This window comes from Hesperophylax consimilis, chromosome 10, assembly GCF_061612785.1.
Source record: "Hesperophylax consimilis isolate HC1 chromosome 10, BYU_Hcon_1.0, whole genome shotgun sequence".
Lineage (NCBI taxonomy): Eukaryota > Metazoa > Arthropoda > Insecta > Trichoptera > Limnephilidae > Hesperophylax > Hesperophylax consimilis.
The window spans coordinates 32,556,536-32,573,859 of record NC_142845.1 but is presented as its reverse complement, the minus strand read 5'-3'; the positions used below and the strand labels follow the sequence as shown (position 1 = coordinate 32,573,859).

Here is a 17,324-nt window from a genome sequence, read left to right as displayed (position 1 = left end):
AACTTGAATACAACTTTCACAGAACTTGAAAATTATGGTTGAAATTTGACGAATTGTTCAAATTCTGAGAAAAAATCCCTCCTAAGGATGGGTTGTTTCGAAGAATTTGAACAATTCATCAAATTTCAACATTCATTTCCAAGCTCTGTGAAAGATTTTTTCAAGTTCTGTTTTTATTTCAGTTTTGTCAAGCATCTAGCCTATAATGATACAATAACAGAATTTGAATTGAACTTTCACAGAACCCGAAAATGAATGTTGAAATTTGATGAATTGTTCAAATTCTCCGAAACAACCCGTCCTCAATCCAGACAATTTCAGATGAGGCTTAATAGAAGACAGGATATTTGTTTAGAGAAGGACAACCAATAAATGAATGTTTTATTTCTGAACTTAACAATTTAATTAATGAATTAAAAGAAGATTTGCTTATCTAAAATCTTCGATTGGCCCGAAATTTCCGTTGCTCTCGCTTGCAGAAAGATATGTATTGCTCTTCTCTAGTTGGAGGTAGAAGCCCTGACAAGTTTAGTAGCCGACTGAATAAACATTAACGATTTAGCAGCCTTGGATCATATTTCGCCGCTGGAAAAAAGTACTAAGTTAAAATAGCTTCTAATGTCAAGTTTGTTTAGAATCTTATTACGTAATGGTGACTCATCGTTTCGCGTCGTGACGAAATATCATTGTTGTTGACCTATTTTAGAAAGTCACTCAACGAAAACATTATCCGTGTAAAAAGATGTTGCTCCTCTGCTGTTAGTAAAATACCGGTTTACCCTCGATTTGTAGTAAAAATTCACTGCTATGTCAAAACACTCGAAGGAACGGCTCACTTCACTCGACTGTAATTTATACGTGTAAATAAACCATATTCTTATTGTTTACGTGAATCCGGTTAGAAATTAAAACATTAATGTGATAATATTTATTCGAAATACGTAAAATGGAACCTACCATTGATCTCAGTAAAAACAGATTTCCCTACTGTATAGTTTGGACTCCAACTCCAGTTTTATCGTGAGTATTATTTAACTGGATTGTCGACGATTGAAATAATAATAACATTATCTCCCTATACATTGATGCTTTACATTAAATTACTATTATTAATTTCGTACTTATACCATGCCATTCAAATTATACTAAAAAATAGGAGAATATTATTTTTTTAATATTACTAATAGATTACTAGTGTGCCGATTACTAACTTACTACTTACGAAAAATGTTTTCATATTTTATAAAGTTTTCGAGCGGGTAGAAAATGAATATAAATAAAAACTTCTGTGGTACATTGATGTATTCTTTATTTCGCGATAAAAAATAATTGTACCATTACGATTTACTGAATATAGTTTTATTGTTATTATTTCAATGAAGATCCTCGCTATTTGTAAATAGATACCTAATTCATACATTAGTGGGAAATAAAAAACAATTTTGAAAAATATTACTATTGGTAATTACGCCATTTTTTTTAATGATGTCTTCAATATAATAATATTGTGTAAGTACTTAATTTAAATCAAACTATTTACAATAGCATTAGTAAAAAGAACGGGTTTTCCGCCTTTACCATTCGGACAGTAGTAGCTACCTATTTTTTGTAGCAGTGTGTTGTCTGTACTAGAGGTGAGTCGTATTAACTCGTCTTGATACTTGGAACAACTGGTACAAGTAAGAAGAATAAATACATTTTCTCGCCACGACAATTCCCCACAAATTATCTGCATAGATTTGATTCCCCGTAATAATTGGTGGTGGGGGGGGGGGTGGCTAGAGAATTTCCAGACGAAAAATTCCCCACATTTTCAAGTTCTGTTATTATATCATTATAGGCCAGTTACGTGACAGAACTGAAATAATAACAGAACTTGAAAAGAGCTCTCACAGAACTTGAAAATCAACTTTGAAATTTGAATAATTCTTCAAATTTTCCGAAACAAACCGACCTATCTTTAAAGTATCTTTGAGATATCTGTTCCAAACATATGTTCTAGTATATACGCTTCACTTCTAGTCTGTACTAGTCTTGCACTACCTCATAATTAAACCACTCCACTACCAACTCCTGCATCTCCTGCATCTGTAAAGTGTCAGCTACACTACTCGCTTAGACGCTTCGACGAAGTCCTCGACGAAGTTAGCCGAAGTTCGAAGTGCGTGCCCACACACTCGTGCAACTTCGCGAGTAACGCTTCGAGTCCTTTGACTCGGGCGCATTTACCGACAACAATCGGAAGTCGGGCGAAGCGAAGCGAAGTTGCCCGAAGCGAAGTGAAGTTCGTGCCCACACTATCGTATTCGGTCAACTTCGATCAACTTCGCGAGTAGTGTAGCTGGGCTTTAAAATAAACCACCTTGCACCTGTAACCGCACGAAATAAATAATAGAGATGGGATACCTAAAATGGGTTGTCACTGCGTTTTCAGGTTACCGGAGACCGTGTAAAACCGGTTCTTTATTCAGACTTTTGAAGAACCGGTTCCTAAAAAAAAAACATTTCAGAGACAAAAAATCCCTTTTTGGTGTGGGTTTGAGAAATTCTGAGAAAAGGGAACCGGTTCCAAATATTTTTTTTTAAATTTTGATAAATATTCCATTAAGAATCTGATATGTCTCTAGGTATCTACATGACTTGAATTCACAGAACGACCAAATTGAACGCGTGCGCTCGCATATGTTATCCATAATTTTACGCGCAGATGGAGTCGGCAGTTATTAGACTTAAAAATTTAGTTGTATCGATTGGCCGGAAACCGTCATAAAAATTATAAAGCTTACCTAGGAATATACGAATTAGTCCGCAGATTTAGCTCCAGACCCTCATTAAGTTAGAAATCTGAAAGGGGTAAATCTTACGCCGGCAACCCAAGGGCCATAAAACCTTCGGCCGGCTGGACTATATTACGAATATTTGAAGGTCGTATTGTAAATATGTATTTTGGAAATATTTAACATTAATTATTAATCTAGATATAAGAGTATAATTGTAAACTTAGATAAAGGATTTATATGCAACCAGATATTTATTTTATTTATTTATTTTTTATGTACATAAAACAGGCATGGTGCCCAAAAATTTACATACATGGATGTTTAAATACATAATAATAACAAAATGATAACAAAAGGAAAATGTAAGTGATATTAATATTAATATTAATCTATTATAATAATATGTAAGCTAAATATGCAAGTAAATAACAAATAAGAATGGGTAAAAGGTAAATACAAATATGTTCATGAACGATTTGTTATTGTCACACCTGTATTGGTGAGACACTGATTAGGTAGGTACAATGTTGCTTCTCTTTAAATAAAGGGCTTCATCACAATATCAGCTTAATATGATTAAAGGTAATACATTTTTTTGAAGTGTTTAAATTGGTCATTAAAAATGTCGATTTCATTATTAGAGCCATGTATAATGTTATAATTTTTTAATGTTCGCGGTACAGGGGAAAAATATCCTGTATTTGTGTGGTAGGCTTTAATATAGAAAATGCCTTTCATCCTCCTTGTTGATTTTCTTGATGGTATATTGATGTTGGGATAAAATGTTTGGTGTATCAACTTTACTGATGCATGTATAATTTTGTGTAGGAGCAGTACGTCAGAAAGTTTACGTCTGACCGTCAGTGAGTGTAGTTTATAGTACAAAATTCGGTCATTATATGTTCCAAATTGACCAGATAAACCTTCATGATAAGCAATTACACGGGTTAGTTTCCTTTGTATGGATTCAATCCTATGATTATGAATCTCATAATTGGGAGACCAAATTGTTGATGCGTATTCGAGAATACTTCGCACAATTGATTTATATAATGTTAAAGTTAATTCTGTACTTTTAAAACAATTCGTGATTCTTAGCGTTAATCCTAGCGTTATTAATTAAATGTATGTGTGTATAATATTAAGGTACCCGCTAAGATTTTGAACATTAAGTGGATCGGGAGATTAGAATGAGCTAGCCAACGACACCCGAACGAAGTCCCAAAGTGGTGTAAAGCGGAACCACGATAGTTTTAGTACCCCACAACGGGGATGCGAGGGTCGCCGGATCGCGCAGATGAAGACCGAGATGATTTCAGAACGAGAGAGTTACCCAAGAGTTACTATATCACCTCCGCCGAGGAACCTCCTGCCGTCCCCCTTGGAGCGGTCGCCGAGGCTCTCACCGAACCCCGCGAACTTCCACCCAGGAAGCCAAAGTGATTGCCAGACTTCCACCCAGGAAGCTGCGCTCTCAGAAGTCGCTGTCTGCCGACTCCGCCCTTCGGAGCCTTGGCCCAGGCTGGACTGCGAGTGACCGCCCGGCTCTCCACAACACAATAAGTCCGCCCTTCGGAACCAGCACAAGTTGCCGCGTGTTTTATCAGTGTGTGATAAGTGGGAACGTGAAGAATCCAGATTCATCGAAAAGGGAAGTGACTGAACAATTTTTGTATGTTTACTTCCTAACGCGAACCAACTTTTGAAAGACATTGAATAGAAAATAAATTAGAATTAAGAAAAAGGAGAATTCATTTTAAGGATTACATTAGTATTAGGCCTAGATTAAAACTAACCCTGAACTTTATACATTTTTTTAATAAATGTTTAATATTGTTTGTAACTAGTTTCAAGGGCAACTAATCAGCTCCAATAATAATGACAGGTTCCAATGACAGTAGAGGAACCGGTTCCTTGTAACCGCGACAGAAATATCGACCATCTCTAATAAATAATACGAGAGGTGGTTTATTTATGTACGAGAATGGTTTCTGTTATTATTTTATTTATGCATTGCGAACAATTGCGAAATAACGGCAGGAACGGAAGATTGGTGACATTTTGACATTGGTGTTGTTGATACATTATAAACATAAACGTCAAAGGAGAAACCAACTAGAAACGATATTTACCTTACGTGACTCGGTGCGAGTACTGGTGTATTTGTTTTCGTTGTTGAAAATTGCTACAAAAGGTGTCTGAAAAGTTAAAAAATGGATTTGAAAAGTATCGCCGCCAATCAACTGAAGCCGCTCATCGCAGGACAACCAACAACTAATCTAGGAGAACTGTGGAAGAATGATACTTGTGTTCTGGTATTCTTTCGTCGTTGGGGCTGCATTTTCTGCCGCCTTTGGGCCAAAGAAGTATCGGAGATTGCACCCATCCTCAAGAAACATGATGTAAAGTTAATCGGTATTGGTGTGGAAGATCTTGGCGCTGAAGAATTCAAAGACGGAAAATTTTTCGACGGCGAACTTTACACCGCCACTACAAAAGACACGTACAACTTCTTGGGCTTCAAAAGGTCTTCATTCTTGTCTGTTATGGCATCTATGCTATGGAAGGAATCGAGAGATGCTATTTGGAAATCCAGGCACTTGGGTATCGAAGGCAATCTTAAAGGCGACGCCTTGCAATTTGGTGGTGCGTTGATTGTTGGAAAGGGAGGAAATCTTTTATCCCATTTTGTGCAAAATGGACCTGCTCAGCACATGTCTAATGCCGCTATTTTAAAAGCCCTAGGGCTGGAGGATGAACTTAAGACTTTGCCAAATGCTGCAGATCCTGATATAGTTACTACTGAAGAAGAAAGTAAGAAATGATGAAGCTTATATCAACATTTGCCAGAATGCAGCTTCAATGTGAAATCAAGCATCTCATAATATAAGGATCTCAAAGATTTTATGGATTAAATTAATATACTTGTTAACTGTTTATTGTATTAGATAGAAGATAAAAATTTTAAATTATATGAATATTAAGTTTTTTACATTAAAAGCGTGTTTTTAAATTATATTTCCTTCATCATTTTTACCCATACAAAACAAATTGCAAATGTTACTTGTTTCTGTGATGATAAATAAGAACTAAACCTCAAGATGTAGGTATAACTTATTTTCTGTGCTATTTGCTACCATTATTGTTTGTGCATACGCCATACAATAACTGGTACATTAATTTGCTCACTGATTTAACCATTGTACTATCCTGTTTGTCTAGTCCCATAATAGCGATTCTCTTTGATAAAATTCCAAAAACCCGAGCTCGTTAGACCCAACATCATCAGAAATATTGTCACACAAACACAATTGGCAGGCAACTAAAGGAGCGAGTGTGTACATGCGTGATCTTGCTTACCTCGTGAGGCCTTTTGACTCGGGGCCTAAAATACTGACACCCGACCAAGAAGTAGAGAGCCAGGGCGACAATGAGACGAGACGAGAGCACCATGTACACACTCTCTCGGCCTGTCTTGGCGAGTGTGCATAGCCGGCATTACGCAAATAAAACTGATGCAAGAGTTTGCTTCCAGTTGGAAATCCAATTGTTTAATTTCTCATCTAACACAGCCATAAATTCCTACTTTTTCAGGTGGATAATTCCAATTATAGGGCACATAGGCATTGCTACTTCAAATGGAATAATACGAGATTTCTCATACCCTTACCATGTTGGGACTGACAAAATGGCCTTCGGAGGCCCAACCAAGTATTGGCAGCTTACCAAAGATAAAGCTTATAACGGCGATGCTGGTTGGGATGCAGCTGTGACTGAAGCTTCCCACATTTACAGAAAAAGAATGGTGAGTTTCCATTGAAACACTTGAAAGATTTTACAGTTTTAAGACCTTATTGTTTATTATCCGATAAATTTACACAAGATTTGGTTATAAGGGAAATTTGTTCGATAACTTGATGAATCCCTTTCTCAATTTCAGATGAAGGACAGGAACCTCGGGTAGTAATCTATTCATGTAATTACATATTATGTTGCTTTCGAAATCTATTTTGCATGTTGCAAGTCTACCCACACAAAAATGTTTGAAGTATTGTTACTTTAAAATGATTTGTTTTTAAGTAACAATATGTATTATAAGTCGAGTGCGGGTAGACTGAGAATATATGAATGATTATAATATATTTAATCATTGAAGACAATATTAGCGATTCTCAAACAAAATTTTGAAACAGAAAAGGTACGGTTGTGTCTAGGAATTGAACCTAGGACCTTAGCCTTGGCGGGGCGTTGCTCTACCATTGAGCTCATTCAACCCTATTGAAAAAGTGAAGATAATGTTGGTAGTTCTTAGGACGGGTTGTTTCGGAGAATTTGAACATTCATCAAATTTCAACGTTCATTTTCCAGTTCTGTGAAAGATTTTTTCAAGTTCTGTTTTAATTTCAGTTTTGTCAAGCAACTAGCCTATGATATAATAACAGAACTTGAATAGGACTTTCACACAACCCGGAAATGAACGTTGAAATTTGATGAATTGTTCAAATTCTCCGAAACAACCCGTCCTTAGTCGAAGTATGATACAGTTAAATATGACAGGAATATCTTTTTCTGTTTCAAATTTTCGTTTGAGAATCGTTAATGTTGTCTTCGATGATTCTATTACAATTTGAGGTTTTACTCGTTAAGTTATTACTAAAATAAAATAAATTATGATAAAAATACATTTTGGTAGTATACTTACACAATTACAAATTTGTATCGGTCAGATATTGTGACTGGTTCACACTACAAAAAACTAGTTGTACTAAACTTATCCATATTATATTTCTTCTATGATCTAATTTAATTCTATGTTTGTATTGCTATGACAAATTATGTGCAAAAATTGAGAGATTTACGGAAATAATCACTTTTAATAAATAATCACTTTTTTAATTGAAAAAGTTGCATAATCGTTGAATAAATACTTTTAACAGCCTTTTATTAAACATGTGTAGCATAATTTTTTAAATTTAAATATGAAAACAATAATGTTATTTTATAAATGGTGAAGTTTATACCATTTTTTTTCAAATACCATTTTTTACCAATCTCATGTAGTCTAAAGAAATACAAAAAGAACTGCATTCATAATAACTCCAAGCAGCCAAAATCGAATTTTTATTATTGTACGATAGATTATTCATTCCATTTCAGTACAATTAGATAAAAAAATCTAAAAAGTATATTTAAAGAGTAATTAAATATATCCACTTTTTCAGAAATTTCAGTCAACAGCACCATTCCTCGTATCATGCTATAACATCTGTTCTGCCAGGTGGTATCTTGAGCGACATGACGACGACTATGGCTGAATTTAGGGTGTCTAAAATTAAATAGCCTTTTAATTAAGTTTCACAAAGCACTCTTTTTAGGGTGAATGCAAAAAAAAACTTAGCTTAAGTTCCTAGCATTAACCTTTTGAACGCGTTAATATGCTCCGTTTTATCTATACCCGTACGCGGTACATATTTTCAAATACCTATGCATGCAATTAAATGTCAAATTATAGCATTCTGGCATGATTTATTGGACTATATAGACAGAACAGATTATTCTCCACAATATGAAAACAAATCCTCGTGTGTCAACACTCTTAGATGTTTATAAAAACAAAAACATAAAATTTCATACAAAGACGTACCGTATCTTTTGAATGTGGTCCCGCCATTCACTCGGCGTCATAAATAAACCACTCTCGGTGTGTGTGTACTTAGGCCACTGTGTTTATAGACACAAGTGGGACACCATGATCACTTATCATTCTTAGTTATGAAAAGTTGTGAATGAGAAACTAGTACTAACGCCATCCGTTGACAAAAATGTAAACTAAAGGACTAAAAGGCGCGAAGAGGCGCACTTGGTTATCGATCTTTTTTTATGAAATAAAATTTTATTTTTGAGAAATTCTTGTAGATGTCAGCATCGTGATAGTTCTACAAATGTCCAAGTGAGCAAGAAATACATTTATGACGAAAGAGTGCGGGAATATCGGCCGTCAAAGTTGCCGTATCAACTGTTGATACAGCCGCGTGTGAGTATAGACTTTTTGCCGTAACAACAGTTGATACGGCCGCGTGCAAAGAGTTAAAGAGTAAACTGGTACCGTAATAAGCTGACAAAATTTCTTGGGAATTATGAATATTCTTCAGCCATCGAGTTGGTTGAAATTGCAGTACCGGTTTGCAGCAGAATTGTTAGGTTAGCGTTAGCAGCTTGGAATCGCGGGTTCAATCCTATGCATTAAGTCCTTATCATTGCACGAGTCACAATTTCATATTTTTAGACTTCCACTTTTGTCAGCTTATTTATAAACCGGGAATGTTTACATTCTTTTAAAAAAATATCTAATCAATTTCCTTTTTTTCAGAACTATTTATTTGTCGAGAATTGCCATTCGCACGTTTCTAAAGCTCTCAATCTGATGCAGTACGATGGAAGTTCCACTTGGAGGTCTTTTAAACTGGCATACTTGATGCTTAGACATGGGAAATATGTCAGGTGTGTCATTAATATTTCATTTTGGCTTTATTGATTAATTATTAAAACTGTCAGGTATTGATTTATATTTTATAGAAGTTAAAAATAAAACCATGTTGTGGTTACCAAAGAAGCAGACAATATTAATATCGATTTAGAATGTAAACATAGCACACAAGCGTGCTGGCATTAGGCTCTAAAAAATGACAATGGAGACCAAATGCCATCTACATTTTACACCTAATGAGCCTGGGAATAGCTGGTTTAATTCCAATATAAAGTGGTTTGTGATTATGATATATTATGCACGGTGTCCGGAAACTCATGGTACAATCGGAAAACTGGTGAATCTACATTTCATAGAAAACCAAAAAAAAAACTCTTTTCGATCTAAGCAAGGATTCAAAAATTTTTGGATCTGAGTTTACGTTTCGACGCATTTTGAAAGGCAATAAACAGCTGATAGTGACCTCGTAAACTTAAAAACTCCAAATTAAGGCGAAGCTTAGTGCTAAATCACTATTTTGATTAATCTTTATAACGAATTGGTGTACATTATGTATACTGAAAAATATGCTTTAGATAAATTGAAGGTTTTCCTATCGTTTCGCTTGTATAGAATACAAATAAAAATATAAATTTAAAAAAATATATTTTCATTAGAAATGTATGAACGCGTAAAAGAAACAACTTTAAAAAAATACCGTATTATAGCCAAGATTATCTGTGACAGTTTCACTTGGTTAACTTTTTTGCTTTCTTATAAAATTATTTACAAAATAAATAAAAACCAGTTTTATGCTTGAAATCGAACGTTCCTAGACTCCGTTTGTCAAGCGATTTTAAAGCCTATTACCTACGATATAAGGTTTACCAAGAATATACACATTTTTGGCTTGTAGCTTTCTCTTAAGACTCTATTTACTTGAAAACGAAAGCTCAAATCAAAAAGTTATACCGCAAAATCGACTCCAAATGTGATGCAGATTCACCAGTTTCCCGCTTATAAAACACTAGTTTCCGGATACTGTGTTTATCAAATATTATGTAAATTGACATTATTTTTAAAGCAAGAATATGAAAAAATGATTGTTATTATTTTTCAGCCGGACTGGATTCCTGAAGACTTGGTTGCCATTCTGCACCGTTTTAATTATTATTATTGTTGTCATTTTAATAGAAAAACTAAGTTGACAATAATAATTAATAATCAAATAAGAATACTGGACTAGGAAGAAAATATTATAATATCGTGATCAATTATTCATAGTAACATAATACCATATTTTATTTTCTTTGTAAAATTTCAACACCAAGAGATTCCAAAACAAGTGTACTTGCGTGCCCCAGGTAAGCTCACTGGGGTATGTTGGGAGGCTGAAGGTAGAGGGGAGGAGAAGGAGATGGGAAGAGGAAGGTGAGGAAGTACCTGGCTTTTCACATCCGCCCACCAAGCACATGGTCGAACAATTTTTGATTTTTGAATTTCATAAGAATGTGTCACTACGTTTTATTTCCCTTTACAACAATATTTATTCTGACACCAAAATCGTATTAGTAAAAAGTGTTTTTACCCTGGAATAAAAAATTAATAAATCAAATTCATAAAATGTAAATATGTAATACAAAACAATATTAAAAATATTTTATTTATTTCTATAGAATAGTAGGTACATATAAAATAAATTTATAAACTAAGATATCTTCGTTCATTTGCAACTAATTTAATGTTGCCGTGTGGGTAAATTTCCTTAATTTTATTTTTAAATTAACATTCCTTCTGCCGGAAGTAATATTATTAGTAATAATTATTATTACAGACAAGATTTAATTTATAAATCATTACCAGTTTCTTTCTTATTAAACAATTGAAAAACGTGTATGTTGTATTATTTTTGCTTAACAGCTGAATAGATTTTTAAAGCTCCATAACTCATGATGGAAATAACGCTGCAAACTTAGTTCCACATTGAACTAGAAATTTCAGGTCGAAAACTTATGAAAATTTCACAATGCCAGCGCTCAATGTACAAAAAGGTTTGTTTTATATTTAAAATAATAAAAGTATTATGTCTCCATAGCTATAGTGCCACAAATAATATTCATAACATTTTTAAGCAAAAAATACATAACATTTAACTACATATTTAAATTTCCTTTTATTTTAAAAATCATGATTAAAATTATGTCATGATTACTCGTTATTGTCTATGGGCGATGTAAATCCATCATCTTCAGATTAAAAAAATAATGAAAAGGGGAATTCAAGTAATAGGCGATTGATAAATCAAATGGCTCAATTTCCATGGCAGATACGAAACTCAAAACAGTTTGTTATTATCAAACAAAAGTAAAGTTTTCAAGTATTGTTTCAACTAGACAACACCAGTTGTTAATAATTATTATTGACTAGCAAACAAAGTAGGATGCAAAATAATCAAAAAAATGCTAATATAAAATTATATAACCAAAGATGCTACATAAAACTTTTTTTGGTCAACCAATAAGATATATAGCAAAATGATGGTAGATTTGCATTTCAATATATCAGTGATAAGAAAATAAAAACATTAATATCAAACATGATTTTGATCAGTGTGCAACGCTAGATATATTAGCCATAACTATTCGTATAACAGCCTCATTATGAGAAAGCCAAACTGCACAGTAATATACATTCATACCAGGATGACATAACTTATACACAGGAAGATCACATTATATTTTACATTTATAACCGATTACAAAGCAGAAACACAACGATAACTGTGTTTTAAATATTTTATCCATTTATCAAATAACATGGGTGTATCACAACTGTAACATTATTAGAAAAACTCAATAATTATCTTCCAGCAAAACACTTTTTTCCACTGAAAAGTCGTAATCCACGGGCTCAACTTGGAGTCTCCTCGTTACGTAGGCCATGATCTCACTTAGATGAATACTGGCCATGTCGTTGTTTGTATTGGATGCCAATTCCTTAGATAGGCTGAACGGTACGCCTTGGAGGAAGTTGACTTCTTTCTTGGGTATTTGCGGCACCGTGGCCCCCGGTGGCTGTCCGTAGTGTGAAGGATATGGAGGCACCACCTGGCCTTGAGGATTTATTGATGGATACAAAGCATACGGAGCTCCTGGCCGTTCGTTGCCTTGATTTACTAAAACAAAATCATCTTCCGCTCGCGGTATCGGCGGTTGGGAAGTATCTTCGGGAGAATCTCCGGGAGAGTGCTTCTTTTTACTACTGAAGAACGAAAACATTATAGTTTAGTATCACAGATTGCACAAATGTTTTTTTTTAACTGAACTTAGTTCATGGCGTGGTTACGGATGTTATTAATAACTATCCTTGTCACGGCGAATGTCAATAAAAAGATCAGCTGTTCCGTTATACGTTATGTAAATGACGATTTGACTTTCCTTTATGTACGCAAGATAAGAATACTTGTCGCAATTGCAATAGGCACTTCACTTCTAATCTAATGACTCATAAGTATTATTATAAAAATATTGAATAAAACAATAAAACGCGACGTTTTGACAAGTCGAGAACATAGACAAAATTATTTTGTCTATAGTCAAATATAGACTAGATTGACTACACGATATAAATAACAGTTTTTGCTCTATGGCCAAACCAGAAGAAAATTTATAACAATTTATAAGCGACAACCAAGGTTAAGTGTCAGCTACACTACTCGCGACTACTCGCTTCGACGCTTCGACGAAGTCCTCGACGAAGTTAGCCGAAGTTCGAAGTGCGTGCCCACACACTCGTGCAACTTCGCGAGTAACTCAGTCCAACTCAGTCTCTCGCAGCTTTGCCAGGTCTAGGGAAATTTCCCTAGATCTAGGGGAGAAAAAAAAATTCTAGGGAAAAGGGAAATTTTCACGAAATCAGCACAAATCTAGGGAAATTTCGTACTTTTTGGCCCTACCTCCCCCCCCCCGACCGGACAGACGTTTTTAACTTGCCAAAATGGTACCCCGGAATCTAGGGAAATCTAGGGAAATTTCGACTCCCAATCTAGGGAAATATTGCAATCTGGACCTGGCAACGCTGGTCTCTCGGACTCGAGTCCTTACCGACAACAATCGGAAGTCGGGCGAAGCGAAGCGAAGTTGTCCGAAGCGAAGTGAAGTTCGTGCCCACACTATCGTATTCGGTCAACTTCGATCAACTTCGCGAGTAGTGTAGCTGGGCTTTTAGAAGGGAGAGTGGTATATTTATGGTTAGAAGGAAAAGTATCTATACAGCTACACGTACATAGCGATGGGCACAATCGATGATTTACTCGATCTTTTGAACATCGAAATATTTCTATTTATTATCATGAACAAATCGATTCTGTCAAAAATCATCACACAGTTCAAGACAATCGTTTTGAAAATCATTCGAAACCACAGCCGTCACGTCATTGGTCAGAATGTATTCGAAAACGTAAATCGATTCCCAACTCCGAGAAACGTCAAAAATATCTCGGATCCACTGGGAACTGGGATTACGCTATTATTCTCTGGTAATTGTCAATTTTTTAATTAGGATATTATCTACCAACTGAAGAATTTACGAATATGTGGCAGAAGAACAATTAATTTATATTTTAGGTTGGGATTTACGACGCTCTTGCATTTAGAGTGGATAAAAAATGACATTCTGACTTATAAAAGGTTGGGAGGGTTACATGAGGGTTATTAATAAACATATCGATTCTTTACGTTGTATCTTTTTTACGTTAATTTTTTTTACCTCAATAGGACAAACCTGTGTTGGGGTTAATAATTTTACAAAATAATAAAAATAACACAAAGATTATTTATTAAGAGAACAATATTTTTACATTAACTTACGAATTGGGTAGGTATCTACATGGTATCTATTGATCTAATTCCAGCCAATTTCATTACAGTATAATCTAGTAAACATGTAGGGTGACCATGGCATACATTGATAATTGGTTGCAAAAAAATATAATAAACTATTACTTTAAAAAGGAGAGAAGAAAAAAAACAGTATAAAAGGAAAATGATGAAAAAACATACAAATTATGACATAATTTAAAATGACGAAGATGAAAAAAAAATCGAAATCCTTGGCTAGTACAAATAATAACATTATTTTTTTTTAAAAATAATGTTATTATTTGTACACAATATAATTAAATCATTATTTGCCACTAAATCACTTTTGAAACACTTAGTTTAAGAGGAAGCTACAAGCCAAAAATGTGTATATTCTTTGTATACCTTATATTGTAGGCAATAGGCATTAAAATCGCTTGTCAAACGTAGTCTATACGGTAGAAACGCTCGATTTCAAGCACAAAACTGGTTTTTATTTATTTTGTAAATAATTTTATAAGAAAGCAAAAAAGTTAATCAAGTGAAACTGTCACAGATAATCTTAGCTATAATACTGTATTTTTTTCAATTGCTTCCTTTACGCGTTTATATTTATATTTTTTCTTGATTAATTTATTTTTTTATTTGTATTCTACTCAAGCAAAACGATAGGAAAACCTTAAATTTATCTAAAGCATATTTTTGGTATTTTGCAAAAATTTGACTGAGTAAATTTGTAGATTTGTTTGTACGTTCTGTTTTCGATTAATATGGTGGCCGTTTTAGTAGTTCAGTAAAGATTTTTTATTCAAATGTGAAATCGTTGTTTATTTGAACTTTCTCATTCGATTTTTTTCTATATTATGACCTTCCTAAAGAAAGTTTAAAAAAATAATTGTCATTGATATGGTGAAGTTTCTTTGGACGAATTCCTTATCTATATATTTACATAAAAATGTAAATGTTAGTTTGTTCAAAATCTTAAATCTCCCAAAGTACTTCACCGATTGCTTTGTAATTTTGACACAACTTTGCATTCGAATATGTGTGTGTTTTTAAAGATGCGTATGTTGATATAGATGTCACCTGTGCAGAGATGTGCAAAATGGGTATCCAAAACCATTTGAAATGCAAAATGGAAATGGGTCAAAACTTTTCCATTTGAAAATGCAAAATGCAAAATGGTTTTTAGAAAAGCATTTCAAATGCAAAATACCTATTTTCAAAATGCATTGAAAATGCAAAATGGTTTCTCAGGTCAAACAATTAAAATAATTATAGATTTTTAAACAGTTTTGTCATTTAATAATGGACATCAATATAGAACAAACATATTACATGATTGTAAATCAAAAAATGCCAAGACTACGGATTATGAACCACGAAAAATTTGCGCGGGACAAATGTTGCCAACGTTAAAACATAGAAACTGCTATCTAACATTTTATTACAGTGTCATGGCCCCATGTTCAGTATTTGAATCAGTATTTTTTGTAATGGTATCACTCAATTGCCAGGGCTTCTACCAGGGAGCAACTTGACAAATGTAAATTATCTCTCATAGCGAGGTTGAGGACCGACTGATATTTGGGGCTTATGAAAAAAAGATGAGTGGAGATAGTAGGAAGAATGTTGCAAAAAGCATTTAAAATGGAAAATGCATTGAGAAAAGCATTTAAAACGCAAAATGGTTTTTAGAAAAGCATTTAAAATGCAAAATGGAAAATACCCATTTTGCATTTTGCATTTCCATTTGAAATGGATTTATTTGAAATAAAGTACATCTCTGCGCCTGTGACAGGTAAAAACTTTTTAAATTTTGAAAAACAACGCCATCTGTTGGGCACACATGCTTTTTTGGACGTAAAAGCCATCTGTTGGACGTGAAACCAATACGCGCTATGGTTTATCTATCTGCACATCTGACAGACTAAGCCACAGCAACGCGTGGCGGGGTATAGCTAGTTTTAAATTTAAAAAAAGTTACATAAATGTATATAATCAAGTGCCCACTTACGAATACCACCTGCTTACCACTTACCACTTACCACCAAGGTAACCAGCAACCAGTTGAGTGCAAAATAAATCCCCAATTCCAGGCTTTATTTTTGGAACAATATATTCACATAATTTTTACTAAAAATTACAGGAAAAGCTTCTTACTCCAGGGCCGGCCCTTAGCAGGTGCAATTGGAACAGTCCGCTCCGGGCGCCAACTTGCCAAGGCGCTGATAATACCTAACACGTAATGCAGTACCCTTATGGTTTTTACTAGCGCCAGGCGCAGTTTGACCCACAAACAAAAAAAAATACGAAGAACCTTTCAAAAAACGACATGGTACCTAACTCCTGATTACGAATATTGATATTTTTAACCAAAGCCGAAGTTTTCGTTCTCGTGGGTTTTAGCATGTTATTTCGTGACTATTTCCGGTTGCACCACGGAAAAAGTAATGTAATTATATTGTTTATAAAATAGGGCAATGAGAACAATACTTAGGCGAAATAGATGTTCAAAAGTAAATAAAATGTTAAAGGAAATAAATAATCATTGGCCAATGGTGAAACAGATGCTGACATTGCACACGATGATGTTTGTACATAAAATAGTAAACAACCTGTTACCCAAATATTTCTCAAATAAAATTGTATGCAACAAGGACATACACAAACCACAAGAGGTGTTATTTTGATATTCAAATAAAAATGCCATTTTTTTAATATAAATGATCGAATGTTTATTTCATTATAAAGAAGAAGGTATGCCGTTAATAGTGAAAAATAACATCAGTCAAATGACCACCACGACCACGCCTACAGGACCATATCCTTTTCATGAAATTTTCGATAACCAAATGGCTGCCTTATGTCCTCGATGGCCTCACGAATTCCATCTTTGAGGTCTTGAATCGACGCTGGGCTGTTGGTGTAGACCTTCTCTTTCACGTGGCCTCAAAGGAAGAAGTCGCAAGGTGCTAAATCACAAGATCTCGGTGGCCAATTGTGATCACCTCTTCGAGAGATAACACGGTCCGGAAACTTTTCCCGTAAAAGATCAATGAAATTGTTGCTTGTGAGGCACGTAGCACCGTCTTGTTGAAAGTAAACGTTGACCAGATGAATACAATCCAATCCCGGCCATAGAAAAACGTTTTATGGCCGGAATTAAATACACATAACACCTCTTATTGGGAAACCCTTTATAATTTGTGGTATAGC

The 17,324-nt window shown here is 34.4% G+C and overlaps 2 protein-coding genes and 1 pseudogene across 2 annotated transcripts; 2 read left to right on the top strand and 1 right to left on the bottom strand.

Annotated features, from left to right (window-relative positions):
* Positions 1–824: 824 nt before the first annotated feature.
* On the top strand, positions 825–10,746 carry LOC149420627 (transmembrane protein 222-like). The gene is made up of 4 exons (XM_089636850.1): positions 825–1,020; positions 6,375–6,585; positions 9,151–9,281; positions 10,367–10,746. The coding sequence occupies exons 1-4, from the start codon at positions 947–949 to the stop codon at positions 10,452–10,454; spliced, it is 504 nt and encodes a 167-aa protein (XP_089492976.1). The 5' UTR covers positions 825–946; the 3' UTR covers positions 10,455–10,746.
* LOC149420628 (prostamide/prostaglandin F synthase pseudogene) lies at positions 4,729–5,779 on the top strand (annotated as a pseudogene).
* Positions 10,747–10,927: 181 nt separating the features above from the next.
* LOC149420626 (uncharacterized) lies at positions 10,928–12,923 on the bottom strand. The gene has a single exon (XM_089636851.1). It carries the CDS (start codon positions 12,522–12,524, stop codon positions 12,099–12,101), a length of 426 nt encoding a protein of 141 aa, XP_089492977.1. The 5' UTR covers positions 12,525–12,923; the 3' UTR covers positions 10,928–12,098.
* Between the last annotated feature and the right edge of the window lie 4,401 nt (positions 12,924–17,324).

Coding starts and splice junctions, on each gene's coding strand:
- LOC149420627 (XM_089636850.1), top strand. CDS start 947: ATGGAACCTACCATTGATCTCAGTAAAAACAGATTTCCCTACTGTATA. Junction 6,586..9,150: donor ACATTTACAGAAAAAGAATG/GTGAGTTTCCAT, acceptor CCTTTTTTTCAG/AACTATTTATTTGTCGAGAA. Junction 9,282..10,366: donor AGACATGGGAAATATGTCAG/GTGTGTCATTAA, acceptor ATTATTTTTCAG/CCGGACTGGATTCCTGAAGA.
- LOC149420626 (XM_089636851.1), bottom strand. CDS start 12,524: ATGTTTTCGTTCTTCAGTAGTAAAAAGAAGCACTCTCCCGGAGATTCT.